Source organism: Heteronotia binoei, chromosome 10 (genome assembly GCF_032191835.1).
Source record: "Heteronotia binoei isolate CCM8104 ecotype False Entrance Well chromosome 10, APGP_CSIRO_Hbin_v1, whole genome shotgun sequence".
Taxonomy (NCBI): Eukaryota; Metazoa; Chordata; class Lepidosauria; order Squamata; family Gekkonidae; genus Heteronotia; species Heteronotia binoei.
The window spans coordinates 20,248,226-20,264,929 of record NC_083232.1 but is presented as its reverse complement, the minus strand read 5'-3'; the positions used below and the strand labels follow the sequence as shown (position 1 = coordinate 20,264,929).

Genomic DNA, 16,704 nt, shown 5'->3' with positions numbered 1-16,704 from the left:
CTCGCCGCTCGGACCCCCTCCCCCCCGCTGCTGGCGGGGCTGGCAGCGGCTGAGGAGGAAGCGGCCGAGCCCACCGACCCGGGGCCTCCCGGCACGCTGCCGCTGGCCCGCCTCCCGCTCCGGCCACTGCTGCCGCCACCATTGTCCCGCCGCCGCGCCGCCTTCCCTTCCCGCCCGCGCGGCCGCTGGCTAAACCGGGACTTCTAATGGTCCCGGGATAGCCAGCCCGGGAGGCGGGAATTTGGGGGCAGCGGCGGGACTTTCCCGGGCAACCAGGACGATCTTGCCACCCTACTTGTAGTACAGACTGTTAGCCTAATCCATTCAGTTCGTCCTACCTTTGAGCATCTAGCTGTCAAGGTGGCTTACAAAATTGCATATATGAAAAGGCAACAGAAGAAACAATTAAACAGCAGTAATATAAGATAGCATTAAGCACTAGCAGTAACAAGAACAAGAACATAACCAATGGGGCAAAACAGGAAAAACAGTTCTTTCTATGTATGAATGTGAAAGCTGGAAGATGAAGAAAATTGACAGGAAGAAAGTGAATTCATTTGAAATGTGATGTCAGGAGGAGTTTTATACAGATCTCATGAACTGCCAAAAAGGCAATTGAGTTCTAGATCCAGTCAAGCCTGAATTCTCCCTTAAAAGCCAAAATGACTAAACAGAGGATAATTGTACTTTGGTTGCATGAGAAGACAAAAGTCACTGGAAAAGACAATAATGCCAGGAATATTTGAAGGAAGCTGGAATACAGGAAGACTCAGCATGAGATGGATTGACTTAAGAAACTCACGGCCTTCAGTTTGCAAGACTTGATCAAAGCTGTTAATGACAGGATATTTTGGATAATATTAATTTATATGGTCACCATAAATTGGAAGTGACTTAATGGCACTTCACACACACACAAATACCACTAACAAAAATGGTCATCAGATAAATATGTCCAATGAGAGTTCCAAAACTAGTGCTTGGTTTCTTCTATTTTCATTTGAAGGCAGCACCAACCTAAATTAGAACTAATATATGCCACGTCATATAGTGATATGGTGTGACAGTGGTTAGGGTAATGAAATGTTGGTAAAAAAACAACATTACCAAAGAACTCAAAGGAGTCCCTTCCAGAATGTTGATTAAGCAAACACTAGATAGTGTTTATTATATTTTGGAATAATAAAATAAAATCTATCAATCTGTATTTTGTTTTATTGTACAATTTTTGCTATTATGCCACTGTTATTACATAAATTTGTTTCTGAATAATATTTGTTTGTTTTAAAAAAGAAACCTGATCCAAGACACAATGCTGCTTTTAAGCGCTGTGAATGAATGAGCAAAACACTATCAAAAAACCTTTAGATGTCTTAAATTGCTCAGAAAAATAAGGCAACAGAAGTGGGTCACAAGTATATTAGCTTTTTTGTTCTGGGGAAAAGCCAGTAACAGAGTGGCTGTGCAGCAGAGCAAAGCAAATACCAACAATACACCCAAACAAAACCACCAGCTTTACAGTTCAGATTGTTGTCTCATTTAACACTCAAAAACTGTTAAGTGTATGGATGTTCTGTATTAAACTGCCTCACCAGTAACAGCCATTCAACAATGAAACCATGTTAATGAAATGGTAGCAAATTAAGTAAACATTATTAATTGCTATTAAATGAAGTAAAAAGTAGAAACTTTCAGCCACTATCCTGGCTGAGTAATATTAAATTGCAAATTCCTTTCTGAGTTAGCATAGCCATCTCAGTTCATTAGATCAATAATTGGGCATGTAGACTTAAGAATTCCTAGTATCTACCATGGATAACAAGTAGGTAAAAGTACACAAATAGAGAGGGATCAGTTCAGTCTTCAGGAAGTGAGATGTAGTTCTGGACTCCAGCTTTTAGAAGCTTTCTGCAATTTCACCTCCAAGAAGACATTTTTAATTACTGCTTAAATGTAAAAACAGCATTTGCGTTCTGCTAGTTAAATCTGGGTATATAAAAAAATTCATATCACTTCTAAAGCTAGTACTGCAGAGTTCGTAAAAGCATCTGAACTAAATTAGAGCTACATCTTCTTCTTTATGCTACTTCAACTGAGTACCCTTCATACCCTTCAGAGAAGCAAAGAGACATCTTAGATTGCTTAAAACAAGTTTATTAAAGACTTCCACAGATATCTTCGAACTCTGATCCTATACTTATGTCTTCTTCCATGTCCTCCAAGATTATACTACTAGGTTCTTCTACCCACTCTTCTGACACTAAACTCGCCTCCTCCTCTAGAGCCTCTTCTGCTACTCCTTCAGAGTTCTCCTCCTCCACTAGCAGTTCTTCCAGCTCAACAGATCCTTCATCATGATCTTCAAGCATCTCAAAATAATCTTCACCATATTCTTCTTCTAGCTCTTCCTCCAGCTCCTCTGCCAGTTCTCCTATTGACTCACTACTATATAGTTCCTCCAGCTCCTCTATGGAGCCTTCTTCTGATCCTTCATTTGACTCCTCTGGCAGCCAACTGATAACCACTGAGTAGGCATCTAAGAAAAGTATCAATTGCACTTGAGTCAATTCATAAGTAATTTGCTTTTTAACAATACTAGCTACCTGGGGGTGGCAGAATCCTCATTTGTCTATGAATTAAATCCAACAAGGAGATGTGAACAGAAATCAAGTACTGTCAGTTTAGGAATTAAGCAGTATTAAGCGTTTTCATTTTTGAATAGGTAGTTTTTAATGAATTACAATGAATGTCACAGACAAAGCATGGCACATTCCAGTTATGATACTGTTTCGGTGTTCAGTGTAAATAATGATACAAGATTTAACCAGCGTTTCTTAGTTGAGGCCTTCTGTTGCTCGCTATCGAAGCTACCAGATCTTTACCGCTACAGAGTTCTTACTGTAAATAATTATTTTGATCCAATATAGTATGCCTTATTTACATAAAAAGAGTTTTAATTCCAATCCCTCGTCCCTAACATGTAGATTCTGGGACAGTCTACATTATTTCCCATACACAGAGACACCAGACATTATATGAATGAGGGAAGGAGAAGAGCTTAATATAACCCATTTCCTATAGGGGAAAATGGTTTTTTGATCATTAAATGAGAATCAGTTCTCAGATATATTCCTTTCCATACTACTTAATGCAGAGACAAACAGGGAAAGCATACAAGTGACTCCTCAAAGATCCATGATTACTATAATACAAAAATGCTCACATTATGTTCTCTTTTCTTAGATAAACAGCTTTCGGATGATAAAGTCCATTATCTGGTACTTTAATCCATCTCTATGGTAAGGGCAAAGTAGATGTCATTCTCCTGACTTCACAGGTAGCTGTGGACAAAGGATTTTTGCCCAGCCACAAACACTTCCACTGATGATCAATTCAGGCTTCAGGATTAAAGGGATCAGGATATGTTCCCTTCATATCAGACTGTAAAATGCATCTGCATCAACAGCAACTTTGAACTACTTCAGCTCATATCTTATGGCTGATCAGGATGGTGAAGTGCCAGAAGAAAAAATGGTTCAGAAGCACTTCACTGGCCAATTTTCTACACTTACAAAGCTTTGTGCATACTCTCCCAAAGGATAAGTACTAACCAGACTGCACATCTCAGCCAGGTACTTATGAATGTACAAAGAAGCCAGCAATGTGTATAAAGTGCTTGTACCACCTCAGTAAAGACTAATCTAAACCAGTATGCTGTGCAGGGAAACAAACCTGTGTACACTGTTTTGGCAAACTAATGGTGAACAATGGGCAGGAAAACAGGGGAACAAAAGACAAAAGAATCCTAATACAGGATCTTTACAGCAAAACACAGATGGACAGGAAGGCCAGCAAATTTTTTTACCAACAGAAATGTCAAATTTCAATTTCAATGAACATACAATAATATTCATGCATCAAATACTGACCAAAGAAGTCAAATGAAAATGGGTCCCTTCCACCGAAAAACTCCCTGAAGACGTCCTCTGGGTTCCGGAATGTAAAACCATATTCAAATGGACTGTCAAAATGGCTTCCACCTGCACAAGAGAAAAACTCATTATCACACCTCAAGCTTCTGATGCACTGAAACTTCACAACATTTGATGTTTAGTTTCATTTATACAGCTCTAAGGAACCAACGTTCAGTTATTAATTTCTTTCAAATACACTTATTATCTATATTAATTCTTAAGAACTTTAGATTAAATGCTAAACAGGAAGCTTGAGACATTTTTATTACCAATTCCTTTACAATTCTATTGTATCTAAAACTCCAAAAAACTCTTAATTCTAAACTATAAACAGGGCTCATTCCAGTGAAGCATTGCATTTTGGTTTAACTCATTTCTAAATTTCATTATCCACAATTAGACACATATTCCCCCCTCATACACAATAAAGTCAACAAGGGATGGGCATGAACTAAAAATAAACCATGGTTCAAGCACGAACCAGGTAGGTTTGTTTTTCATGTTGAACTGGTTCACTTGGTCACATTATTCCCGAACCCAAAAACAAACTGCCTTTTTTCCACGGAGATTCAGGTGGTTCGTTTTTTCATTCCATACTCCAGACAGCCTGGTGCCAATTTAATCAATTCCTATGCAACACTTGGAGTGGACATGTGGAGAGCCCTAGAAACACCCAAAGCAGTTGTCCGTAGCTTGACTGGCAGCTCTGGGAGCCAACCACAGAGCTCCCATACTGCAGTATGGGAGCTGGCATAATACCACAGTTGCTTTCACTTTGCAGCATGAAGAAAAAAGTTAGTTGTGAGAGCAAAAGAAGAATTGTTTGCTGCATAGCTGATTTAAGGGAGGCTTTAAAGGATTCCTTTCCCCACACAGTGGAATGATTTTTTTAAACACTTCTCCTGTTTGGAAAGGTGTTCCTTGCAGTGGTTTCAGAGACCAAACCTGAAGCTAGAGCTGAAACTGAGCTTTTCTGGGGGCACCTGCTTTGGGGAGTTGCAACTTGAACATCACAAATCCAATCTTCGCCAAACATGGAGGTAGGGTGGAGGACAGCCTGCTGAAGATTCCTAGTGAGTTTGGCATCTCTAACTTGAGAAGTCGATTTTCTACCACCTCCCAAACCAACATGAACCACCATTTTCCTGGTTCATGCCTATCCTTAATGTCAACTACTTGTCAAGCACTAGCCGGGATAGGGTGATTAATCAAATGCAATAAATACTTAATTCCCATAAATATAATCTTAGAATAAGAGGCCTAGGATGTTCTAACGATTTTAAGAAAGGTAGCCATTAAAACAAAGAGAATCTGGCTACCTTTGTGGCATAAGTTTTTGCAGAATCATGCTATAATACATTTTTCTAGTAAACTTATTCCCTCTAAATGCAAGACATACAGTCCTGTATGCAGTGTATGCCATTATGAACAGTATTTTCCAATTACTATTAGTGTCTATTTTGAGAAAAACGTAGATGCATCTTTATAGCTAGAAGTTAGCTACTTTTTAAAAAGGGGGTGGAAATAAAAATCTTACATACCTCCTCCATTTAAGCCTTCTTTTCCATATCTGTCATAGATGTCACGTTTTTTAGCTACAAAGAACACAGAATAGTTAATGCAAACTACTTAGGTGTCAAAACTATTTTCATATCATTATACCTGCTGTAAGCTTGAATTTTTGTTTGTTTTTTGTATAACTTACAAGCACATAGAGGTCCTGACTATGTATGTGGGTAGCCTGGTTTTGCTGTTTTTAAGTACTGCACAGGAGTAAAGATATTACTATTTGATATCGTAAAAAACTCCAAAAGCTGCTGCCAAGTCACCGCGACCAATTTATGACAACTAAAGCAAAATCCTGTAGGACTTTAAAGATCAATGAATTTATTGTGGCACAAGCTTTCCACAAGCCGCAGGCCACATCACGAATCTGATGAAGTGGACTCAGAATCATGAAAACATATTCCACAATAAATGTGCTGTCTTGAGATAATTTAAAGCAGGCCTTAACAAATTTTCTTTGGCTTGATGAACTACCCACAAAAATCAGGAGTCAGACTTTTTCATCCTTCAGGGTTTTATGTTTTAAAAAGTGGGGAACCCACAAGAACTTGTGTGGAACATCCCATTTATTGTTAAGAGGCACAACAATAAATGGCTAATGATAAATGACTACAGAAAATACTAGATGCCACAATGAAATTTCTAAGTGCTCTGACACCTGGCACTGGTCAAACCCTGTTTTAAAGACTTGTTTTTTCAAAAAGGAAGACTGCTGAGCAAGACTTTTTCTCATCTTGGCAAAGAGTCAACTTGATGCAGCTTGGAAAAGACTGAAGTAGAAACATAGTATTCCCCTTAAATTAACCTTTATCGAATTAACAGCACAACTAGCCCCAACCAATAATATGGTGAGAAGAAACAAAGATGTTACATAACTAATTTGACTACTAGCTCAGATTAGCAGTAGATCTTTGCTTTGACCAGTGGTGAATTCTCAGCCAGTCTCGGCTTGGCTTCGCGAACGAAGATTTAAGATTTAAGAAGGGTGCAATAGTCCACGTCTGCTGCAGGCTCGCTGGTGGCTGACAAGACCAATGCGGGACAGGCAGGTCCGGCCACAGTGGCTGCAGGGAAAAGTCTGATTTAGGGTTGGTGCTGTAGCAGTGCGATTCTTCCTCAATCTCCTTTTGTCCTCAAGACCAGCTATGCGTGCGTTCTCAAAGGAAGAGACAGCCTGGTGGATGGTGTGCCTCCATGCTTTGTGATCTGAGGCTAGGTCAGACCACTGGTGATGGTTGATGCGACAGGTGCCAAGGGATTTCTTCAAGGAGTCCTTGTACCTCTTCTTTGGTGCCCCTCTATTTCGATGGCCAGTGGAGAGTTCGCCATACAGGGCAATCTTGGGAAGGCGGTGGTTTTCCATCCTAGAAATATGCCCTGCCTAGCGCAGCTGCGTCTTCAGCAACAGTGCCTCGATGCTGGTAACCTCCGCCCGCTTGAGGACTTCAGTGTTGGTAACAAAGTCACTCCAGTGGATGTTGAGGATGGTGCGAAGGCAGCGCTGATGAAAGCGCTCGAGGAGTTGCAGGTGATGACGGTATAAAACCCATGATTTGGAGCCGTAGATGAGGGTTGTCATCACAACCGCTTTGTAAACATTGATCTTTGTGCCTTTTTTCAGATGCTTGTTGCTCCACACTCTTTTGTGCAGTCGGCCAAATGCACAGTTTGCCTTTGCCAGCCAGTTGTCAATCTCCTTGTCGATCTTGGCATCTGAGGAGATGATGCACCCCCGGTAGCTGAACTGCTGGACTGTCTTCAGAACTGATTCACCCACAGTGATGCAGGGAGGGTGATAATCTTCCTGGGGTGCAGGCTGGTGGAGAACTTCTGTCTTCTTCAGACTAACTTCTAGGCCGAATAGCTTGGCAGCCTCTGCAAAGCAGGACGTCATATGCTGCAGAGCTGATACCGAGTGGGAGACGAGTGCAGCATCCTCTGCAAAGCAGGACGTCATATGCTGCAGAGCTGATACCGAGTGGGAGACGAGTGCAGCATCATCAGCAAACAGTAGCTCTCGGATGAGTTTTTCCATTGTCTTGGAGTGGGCCTTTAGTCGCCTCAGGTTGAACAGGCTGCCATCGGTGCGATAGCAGATGTAGACACCATCGTCATCATCTAGATCTACTGCGGCTCTTTGAAGCATCATGCTAAAGAAGATCGTAAAGAGAGTTGGCGCGAGAACGCAGCCTTGCTTTACACCTGTGCCTATTGGGAAGGGCTCCGAGAGGTCGTTGCAGTGTCTGACTTGGCCTCGCTGGTCTTCGTGTAGCTGGATGATCATGCTGAGGAACCTTGGGGGACATCCTAAACGTTCCAAGATTTGCCACAGGCCTTTCCTGCTAACGTTATCGAAAGCTTTGGTAAGGTCGACAAAACTCACATACAGAGCCTTGTTCTGTTCCCTGCATTTCTCTTGGAGCTGCCTGAGAACAAATACCATGTCGGTGGTGCTCCTGTTAGCTCTGAAGCCGCACTGGCTCCCTGGGAGGAGTTCTTCTGCAATGGTGGGCACCAGTCTGTTCAGGAGTATTCTGGCAAGGATTTTGCCTGCGATGGAGAGCAGGGTTATCCCCCGGTAGTTGGAGCACTCTGACTTTTCCCCTTTGTTCTTGTATAGGGTGATGATGATTGCATCGCGAAAGTCCTGTGGTAATTTGCCTTGTTCCCAGCAGGTGACAAGTACTTTGTGAAGTGAGCTATGTAGTACTGTGCCCCCATGCTTCCAGATCTCTGGTGGAATTCCATCAACTCCTGCTGCCTTGCCACTTTTCAGTTGCTTGATGGCTTTAACAGTCTCTTCTAGGGTGGGGATCTCATCCAACTCTGTTTTCACTGGTTGAAGTGGGGTGAGGTGGATTGCTGAATCTTGAACTACGCGGTTGGCACTGAAGAGAACCTGAAAATACTCCGACCACCGGTTCAGTATGGATGCCTTGTCTGTGAGGAGCACTTGGCCGTCTGCACTACGCAAGGGACTCTGAGCCTGATGTGATGGACCATATACTGCCTTCAGGGCTTCGTAGAACCCTCTTAAATCACCAGTGTCTGCACACAGCTGAGTTCTCTCTGCAAGCTTGGTCCACCAATCGTTCTGAATGTCTCGAAGCTTGCGCTGGAGGTTGCTACATGCAGCGCGAAAGGTTGCTTTTTTCCCAGGACAGAAGGGCTGAGCAAGATGTGCTTGGTAGGCAGATCTCTTTTTCGCCAGTAAATCTTGGATCTCTTCCTTGTGAAGAACCCGAGGACTTCTTCAGAGATCTGCAGGACGGTAGTTTTTAGGTGTTCCCAGAGTGCTTCTGGAGAAGGGTCTGTGGGGCAACTGGGGTCCTCAATTCTTGACTGGAGTTTTGCCTGGAAGGCAGCTTTAACTTTGGCTGACTGGAGACTGCCAACCTGAAACTTCCTCCGAGGGATACCTCCTCTCCTGGGTGTGGATTTAAAGTGAAGACGGAGATTGCAGCGTACAAGACGATGATCCGTATGACATTCTGCACTGGGCATTACTCGGGTGTGTAAGACATCTTGAAGGTCTCTCTGGCACACCAGAATGTAGTCGATAAGGTGCCAGTGCTTGGACCGTGGGTGCATCCAGGTTGTCTTCAGACTGTTCTTCTGCTGGAAGATAGTGTTGGTGATGGTGAGCTGGTGCTCCATGTAGAATTCTAGCAGGAGGCGCCCGTTATCATTGCAGTTGCCAATGCCGTGTGTGCCAAGTACTCCTTTCCAGGCTTCCGAGTCTTTACCTACTCTGGCATTGAAGTCGCCAAGGATGATCACCTTGTCCTCTGTAGGGGTCTTCCGTACGAGGTTGTGTAGATCAGCATAGAACTTGTTCTTTTCTGCAGGATCTGCTTGAAGGGTTGGGGCATACACACTGAAGAGTGTTGCATGCTGCTTGTTTTGAAGTGGGAGGCGCATGGACATGATGCGATCTGAGTGACCTGTTGGCAGGTTTTCAAGTTTGGAGGCAATGGAGTTCCTGACCATGAAGCCAACGCCAGAAAGGCGGCTCTCAGCCTTTGACTTACCTGATCAGTAGAGGGTATAGCCAGCACCGTGTTCTTGAAGACTACCTTCCTCAGGGAAACGGACCTCACTGAGAGCTGCTATGTCGATATTCAACCTGAGAAGTTCGTGGGCAACTAGAGCAGAGCGTCGTTCAGGGCGACCACTGTCTACTGTGTCAAGCATGGTTCTGATGTTCCAACACGCAAGCTTTAGTCTTTGCACACTTTGTGAGGCAGGTGCATGCCTTTTCTTTGTAAGCCAAGAGAAACCATAAAATTCCAAAAGTAGTAATTTTAACAGATTCCTGCTGAGAATTGTGAAGAGGACTTGTGCCTTTATGATTATAATTTACGAATTATTACTAGGACAAAACCTGCCACTGTAACAAAGTGAAAGCCTTCCAACAAGAAAAAGTCATGCAATGTATATCCTAGCTAAAGAAGATAATAATAATATGTTTGCCCACTCGACCTGAAGTAGCAATGGAAAAAAGCAATGAAGATCAGACAAGGGAATCCTACAACAAAGACTTATGGAAAGAAATTCAGACCATCATTATTCTAGGACACTACTGGGACCTCTAAAGCAAGATGAAAATGGCGACAAGCTCCTAACTCCCACATTTTCTCACGTCAGATGTGGATCTTATTATTTAATGTTCTGAAGTCAAAATTCATAGCCATTTGTAATGTTAGAACCTGATCAAAGTCAGAGAATAGACAGATTCCTCTTTAATGTTTCCCTCAAGAATAAATGGTAATTTACTAACCCTAAATACCCTCTTAATACTCACCATCTGACAGGACCTCATATGCCTCAGCTAGTTGTTTAAACTGCCTCTCTGCTTCTTCTTTGTTATCTGGATTTTTATCAGGGTGCCACTTTAATGCTAGTTTACGGTACCTGGAATGAAAAGGGTTACTGCTTTCAATATGCTAGTTCTATGCATGTAAACTACATTTAAAATGAGACTGCACTAAGCTCTTGAATATCAACAGCAAGCTGACAGACATATGTTGGCACAAGCCTAGAAATTATGGGATTTATGGAAGAATCATGAGTCTTATGGCACTGTGTAACTTGCTGTTAGTGTATCTCATAAGAACCCTGTAGCATCACCATGCCTAGGATGCTTTCATACTAATATATTATACCAGCCCTAATACTGAAGCAGGACCCAAGGATTTTCTATTATGGCCCCTATTATGGATCAAATTTGGTATAATTTTAAAGAAAAATACAATTGTTGAAAGCAAAATCATTACTGTATAGCAAAGTCAGAGTAGGTAATAGTTTTAAGAATGGTGTCAAAGAAACACAACCTTAAGAACACAAAAATACAACCTTAAGCTATATTTTAAGATAAGGCTCTAAGAAGTTGAATGATGCATGGACCTTAATTTAGGCACGAAACACAGGACATTAATGGCAAATCTATAAACTGAGATAACCATGAATTTTGTTTATGCACTTGACTGGAAGTTTATGATGCATTTACAAACTCCAAGAAAAATATTGTCTCCAAGAAAAATACTGACATTCCAATCCATTATATTTTATGGGATTTTATATATATTGCTATTAAGTGCCGCCTTCTGCTTCCAGATCTACTATATTTTAACTAGAGGCACCTGTTACAGATGTCAAATTTTGTTAATATTGCACAGATTGACTGCTGTATCTTTTATAATAAAGCCAATGAAGTTATCAATGTCATACAGAACGATGAATAAGACGTATGTTTCCTCTTCACTGTTAACTATAGGGTTCCTTGATATCCAAGTTAAGCACTTGCCCTTCAAAATGTAGTTAAATTCATGGTAGTGGTTTGGAAGACAAGACGGCAATCCAGACATTATAGTAAAATTGTGATTGGTGGTAAACAGGAAAATGAAAGACTGAACAAGAAGTGGGCAGGTGTAGTTCTGTGTGACTATTACAGAATTCTGCCAATGGCTGCACATTAAGCTACTTTAGAACAGCATATCTCAATTTTATCATTTTAGGTGCAGGAAAAAATAAAACCTGAGTGTAGAATAGAATATAGAAACAGTCTTATACATCTTATACAGTCACAGGCAACATGTCTGGATAAAAATTAAATTTTGTAACATTGAACTCTTCAAAAGTGAACAATACAGATTACATGATATTAATAGTCAACAAATTTACTTCATTTATCTCCAATAGGGATCCAAGCAGATTACATAGTTCTTTTTCGCTCTGCGAGTCATATTTAAATAATAACAGTGAAAATATAAAATGAAGTTTGAGTCCAGTGGCACCTTAAGACCAACTAAGTCTAATTTTGGGAATAAGCTTGTGTCATGAACATGAAAGTTTATACCCAGAATTAAATTTGGTTGGTCTTAAATGTGCCACTGGACTTAAGACTTTGTTCTATTGCTTCAGACCAAAATGACTACAAATATTGTTTATGTCAAAATTCAAAGGAGCCCAAGCCCATTTTATTCTCTTACATTTCATCTTCTTGTCTTATTAATGAACACCAGGCCAGGCCTTCAGTAAAGGACAGAGGGAAAGGTCTCACATCTGTAAGCACCTTACCGCAGAAATGTAAATATTTTACATACTTAAAAGACATCAGCCAGATTCAGAACTATTGTTGTTCTCTAACCAGCTGGCAACTATCTGACAACTTGTCAACTTAAGCATGTATGAGAACTTTGAAAGATCCAGTATTAACCAACATTGTTATTAATGCTATATATTTTGATGTTACTTACCCGAAGCCTGTTTGGGGAGGGTGAGATACAAATATAATATAACAAAATAAAAATATAATATCTAGCCACTTATATGTAAAAATTGGTATAGAAGCAGTAGCAGTTACATCAGTAAACACTGTTACCATAATCTGGACCATGAGAAAACATTCACTACAATGTTACATATATGTTTCTTATTTGCTTTTATTTTCTTTCTTCATTGTGAGAAAAGAGGACAGAGAAATCCAAAGTATATGCACCATACCTTGTTCTAGAGTTTTAAATAAAAACAACTTACGCTTTTTTGATGTCTTCTTGTGAAGCGTGCCTATGCACTCCTAGAACTTCATAATAATCCACCATGTTTTAGATTCTTTGTTACCAAAGTTCTGTAAAAACAGAACAAGGCTTTATTTCACTAACAGTTCAAATGTCTTTTGAAAAGGCAAGGTAAGTGGCTAGAAATGTATCTCCCCCAACAAATTATTTTGTATTATTGCATCAGCCACTCATCAGTAAAATCCATAATAAGCACCAAGCTGCTTTTCAATATAGTTGAAATTTTTAAACTTGATTCATCAGAGCTTTTTCCAAAATGCATTCCAAATTTTCCTTTCCTTATAATTTGCCTTTTTACTGCTAACTACCATGGAGGAGGCCCTGTGATGAAACCAGTCTAAAAATATTTTAAATGCAGAGGCCAAGAGCTTTGGAGAAAACAGGTTCACCTCCATCCACAGAAATCAGAAAGAGAGGAATATTCCCATACTAGTGCTCAGCATAATTGCAATAGAAATCCTTGTATTTCCTCTTCTGGCTGCCAACTGAATTTCCATGCTTGTTCTGCTCCAATATACCAGTCTTCGCAGTCCTGAATGCAATCCTGTGCAGAGTTACCTCCAGTCCAGGCCCACTGATTTCAATGAACTTAGACTGCAGAGAACTGGGACCCCAAATACTTTTGTATACAATCTATTCGGTCTCTTTCATATTATAAGTCTCTTTTCAAACACCTTCTAAAACTTTCAGAGTCAACATCTATTATAGAATGTTCAAGAAAACTAACCAGAAGAAATACACATGACCACAAACTGAAAATTCGTTGTCAAAGCTTATCTTCTTACAAACCTGAACACAGGAAACAGAAAGCAAATTCTTCAGACTCACATCTCATATTAGCCACTCCTGATAAAGCCATATATAATCACCACTGTCCCACAACCAATCCTGCCTTCTCAATAAGATGCCTTCCTGGAATCTGTCCAGAGTTCAAGTCATATGAATTATCTAATGACATAACACAACTCTAGTTAACACTACATTACAAGGTATATGCCTTTGTTATGGGAAATAATACTGCAAAAGCTTTCTTTAGGAAAGACATCAAAGAACCAAAACATGGAAAACCCTAAACTCAATTATTCAACAGCCAACTTTTCACAGAGCTGGACAAGCAGTCACATTCTTCATGAAGTTGCTACTTTAAACTAAATTGTATTGGTGGGGGGAAGCATAAGAGTAAAGATGTTAAGGCCTGGGGGTAAGCACTGGGAAAATCTGGACATTTTGGGGAGTGCTAAAAAAACTCCTATGAAATATTTCTCTTTTAGAATGAGTGAAATCCTTTTAAAGACAAGGTGAGCACACTGTAGACACAGATGGCTCTTAAACCCTAGATGGAAACCTAATCTTCATGAGGGGAGCATGTAGAACTCTGTTTTTCAGCAGTTGCATACCTTTTGTTGTTCCTTTGACCTGCTCTGTGACTGAACTTTTCTCTTCTCCCTGAAAATACTGTGACACATATACCTACAGACTGGGTAAAAAGTACCTTATTGCTCTACCCTGAGGAAAGGAGAAAAAAGATCAGAAAGAGGAGGTGGGACAGAAACTGCACCAAAGCCTCACTGGAAAACTCTGAGCGTTTCCTTGAGAACTTAGCTTTCTCTAATCAGATAGCAAAAATGAAGGTACATGTGCTATGATAAGTATAGATGCATCAGCTTACAGCTTTCTCTAAGGTATTGGGTATTATTTGCAATTGGTGATTCAAAGAGGAAAGGAGAACATGCTATCAAGTCACAAATGACTCATGGTGACCCCATCTGCAGGCAAGAGACAAGCAGAAGTGGTTTGCCACTGCCTTCCTCCACACAGCAACCCCAGTCTTCATTGGTGGTCTGGTCAGTTCCCAAACCCAATAAGCCTGTGTCAAGCTGGGCTACTCAGGCTGCTTGTTTAAAAATACCCTATCACAATATGAAGCAACTTTTTCAGCAGCAGAAACTCAACAAGAATTCATACTGCAATCAACACAATAAAGCTTGTATAACCAATTCTATACAAACTAGTTAGTGACCAATATGCAAATATTGATGCTAATGCATCAACAGGACTCATGCTTAATATTTCAGTAACAACCTTTTGATGTCACAAAGAGGATGCCTTGGAAGGAAGGCAGTGTTGCGGACAAGTTATTGGAGAGATAATTAAAATATCTACATTTCACTTTTCCTCTTGGCTCAAGGTGAACTACAGTAACAGTTAAAACATCCTTAGCTATAACCAAAGATTAAAAAAGAAGATCCCAATCCCCCCCTTACCTCCATTAAAAAATGTCTACCATATAAACAAACTCCTTCAAAAGCCTTGGAATACTAGCAGGCCTTGCAGCACCTCCTGAAAATCTCCAAGGAGGTAGTCCCACATACCTCTTCAGGAAGCCCATTCCACAGAGCTGAAACCAAGATGAAAAAGCCTAGGCTCTGGTCAATGCCAGATGGGCCACCCTATGTAGTATGATAGCCAACGGGTAACTGCCTGATGACCATAGCTGGTGCACAGGGGAAAATGTAAGGAGAAAATCCTTCAAATATGTGGGTCCCAGGTCATGAAGGGATTTAAAGGCCATAAGCAGCACTCTGAATAGAAGCACACTAGCAGCCATAAGCGGTTTCAAAATGGCTAATGCATATTCCTGAGGTCTAGCCTCTGACAGCAATCAGGGTGTTGCATTTTGGACCAGTTGCAGCTTCTGGGCTGTCTTCAAGGGTTGCCTCATGTACAAAGCATTGCAGTAATCCAACCTTGAGAAGAATGAAAGAGCAGCAGGCTAAAAGCATAGAAGAATAAGGAATACAAATAAAAGTGCCTGTCACTTCAACTTCTGTCAAAAATAGATTCAGGTGGGCAGCCATATTGGTCTGAAGCAGTAGAACAAAGTTTGTGTCCAGTGGCACCTTTAAGACGAACAAAGTTTTATTCTGAGTATAAGTTTTATGTGCATACACGCTTCAAAAGTATGCGTGCACATGACAGTTTATACTTTGTTGGTCTTTAAAGTGCCATTGGACTCAAACTTTGTTCTATTGTCAGAAATAGCTCACAATCTAACAGAAACAACATTGAGTATTGTGGCATCTTAAGACCAACATCATTTCATTCCAGCATAATTTTCATAGGCTGAGCCCACTTCTTCAGATGGTGAAATTAAATTCTGTTTATCTTCAACAGCAGAGAGACAGATAGATAGATTCAGGCTTCTTTAAAAAACATGGCTACACTTTGGAATCACAAGCTCCATATAGCTAAATGTTGGGGCTGGGGGGAGGGGAGGGAGAGCAAACAGCAGTGATCAAGACTATCAAATACAGTATTTTTAACTTTATATCTGCAACACATCCACCAAAGATGCTTTGATAAGACAATCAGAAAGGTGATTTATGAATGCATCCTGCAAACATATAGGAAAATACTTCAGAGTAGTAATACATAAGGCTTAATTCGTAGCATTATTAGTTTTATCCTAAAGCATGCATTCTGTAGTCTTAAAAACTCAAGCAGCATAATATTAATGCATAATATTCAGCATAATATTCATGCAGCAGATTCTAACATTTAACATTTCTGTTCATCCCACCAAATCTCAAATGGCTCCCTGCCAAAGTAGGCATTTCATTTAAGCAGGAAGCCCACCAAGAATGAATCAATGCACATTCATAGCTGTAAACTACAACTCAAACCAGAATGAAACTAAAGTATCCTTTCATTTCAACATACTATTAAAAAGAAATCAGTTGCATGCTTTTGAATACAAGTAGTTTGAATAGTGAATTGAATAGCTTCCTGAGAATACTGATTGGCCAATGTAGAAGATATTAGACAGAAAGAAAGCAAATATAGTTAAATCAATTACACCAAACAAAAAGCACCACTTCAATACTGTGTTTCTTAGGAGAACATTTAGCTACTAGATTCTCCATTTGATCAAGTGATCATTGCCCCTCTCTGGGTGTCTAATAGATTAATTGTAATTGACTTTAAATGTTTTAAGTTACATTGTATCACCTCAACTCAACAGGCAGGGTAGTAAAGTTTTAAATAAAATATTCCATGCAATTGGCTTCACTACACAGAATAAAATA

General features: G+C 40.3%; 1 protein-coding gene across 1 annotated transcript in view; it reads right to left on the bottom strand.

Annotated features, from left to right (window-relative positions):
* DNAJB6 (DnaJ heat shock protein family (Hsp40) member B6) overlaps nucleotides 1-16,704 on the bottom strand; it is a 69,846-nt gene that overhangs the window by 45,709 nt on the left and 7,433 nt on the right. The window contains exons 2-5 of the mRNA XM_060248063.1: nucleotides 12,579-12,669; nucleotides 10,345-10,454; nucleotides 5,516-5,569; nucleotides 3,930-4,040 (exon numbers count right to left, since the gene is read on the bottom strand). Coding sequence (XP_060104046.1) covers nucleotides 3,930-4,040; nucleotides 5,516-5,569; nucleotides 10,345-10,454; nucleotides 12,579-12,643 — 340 coding nt within the window. The 5' untranslated portion in view covers nucleotides 12,644-12,669. The remainder of the gene's footprint in view (nucleotides 1-3,929; nucleotides 4,041-5,515; nucleotides 5,570-10,344; nucleotides 10,455-12,578; nucleotides 12,670-16,704) is intronic.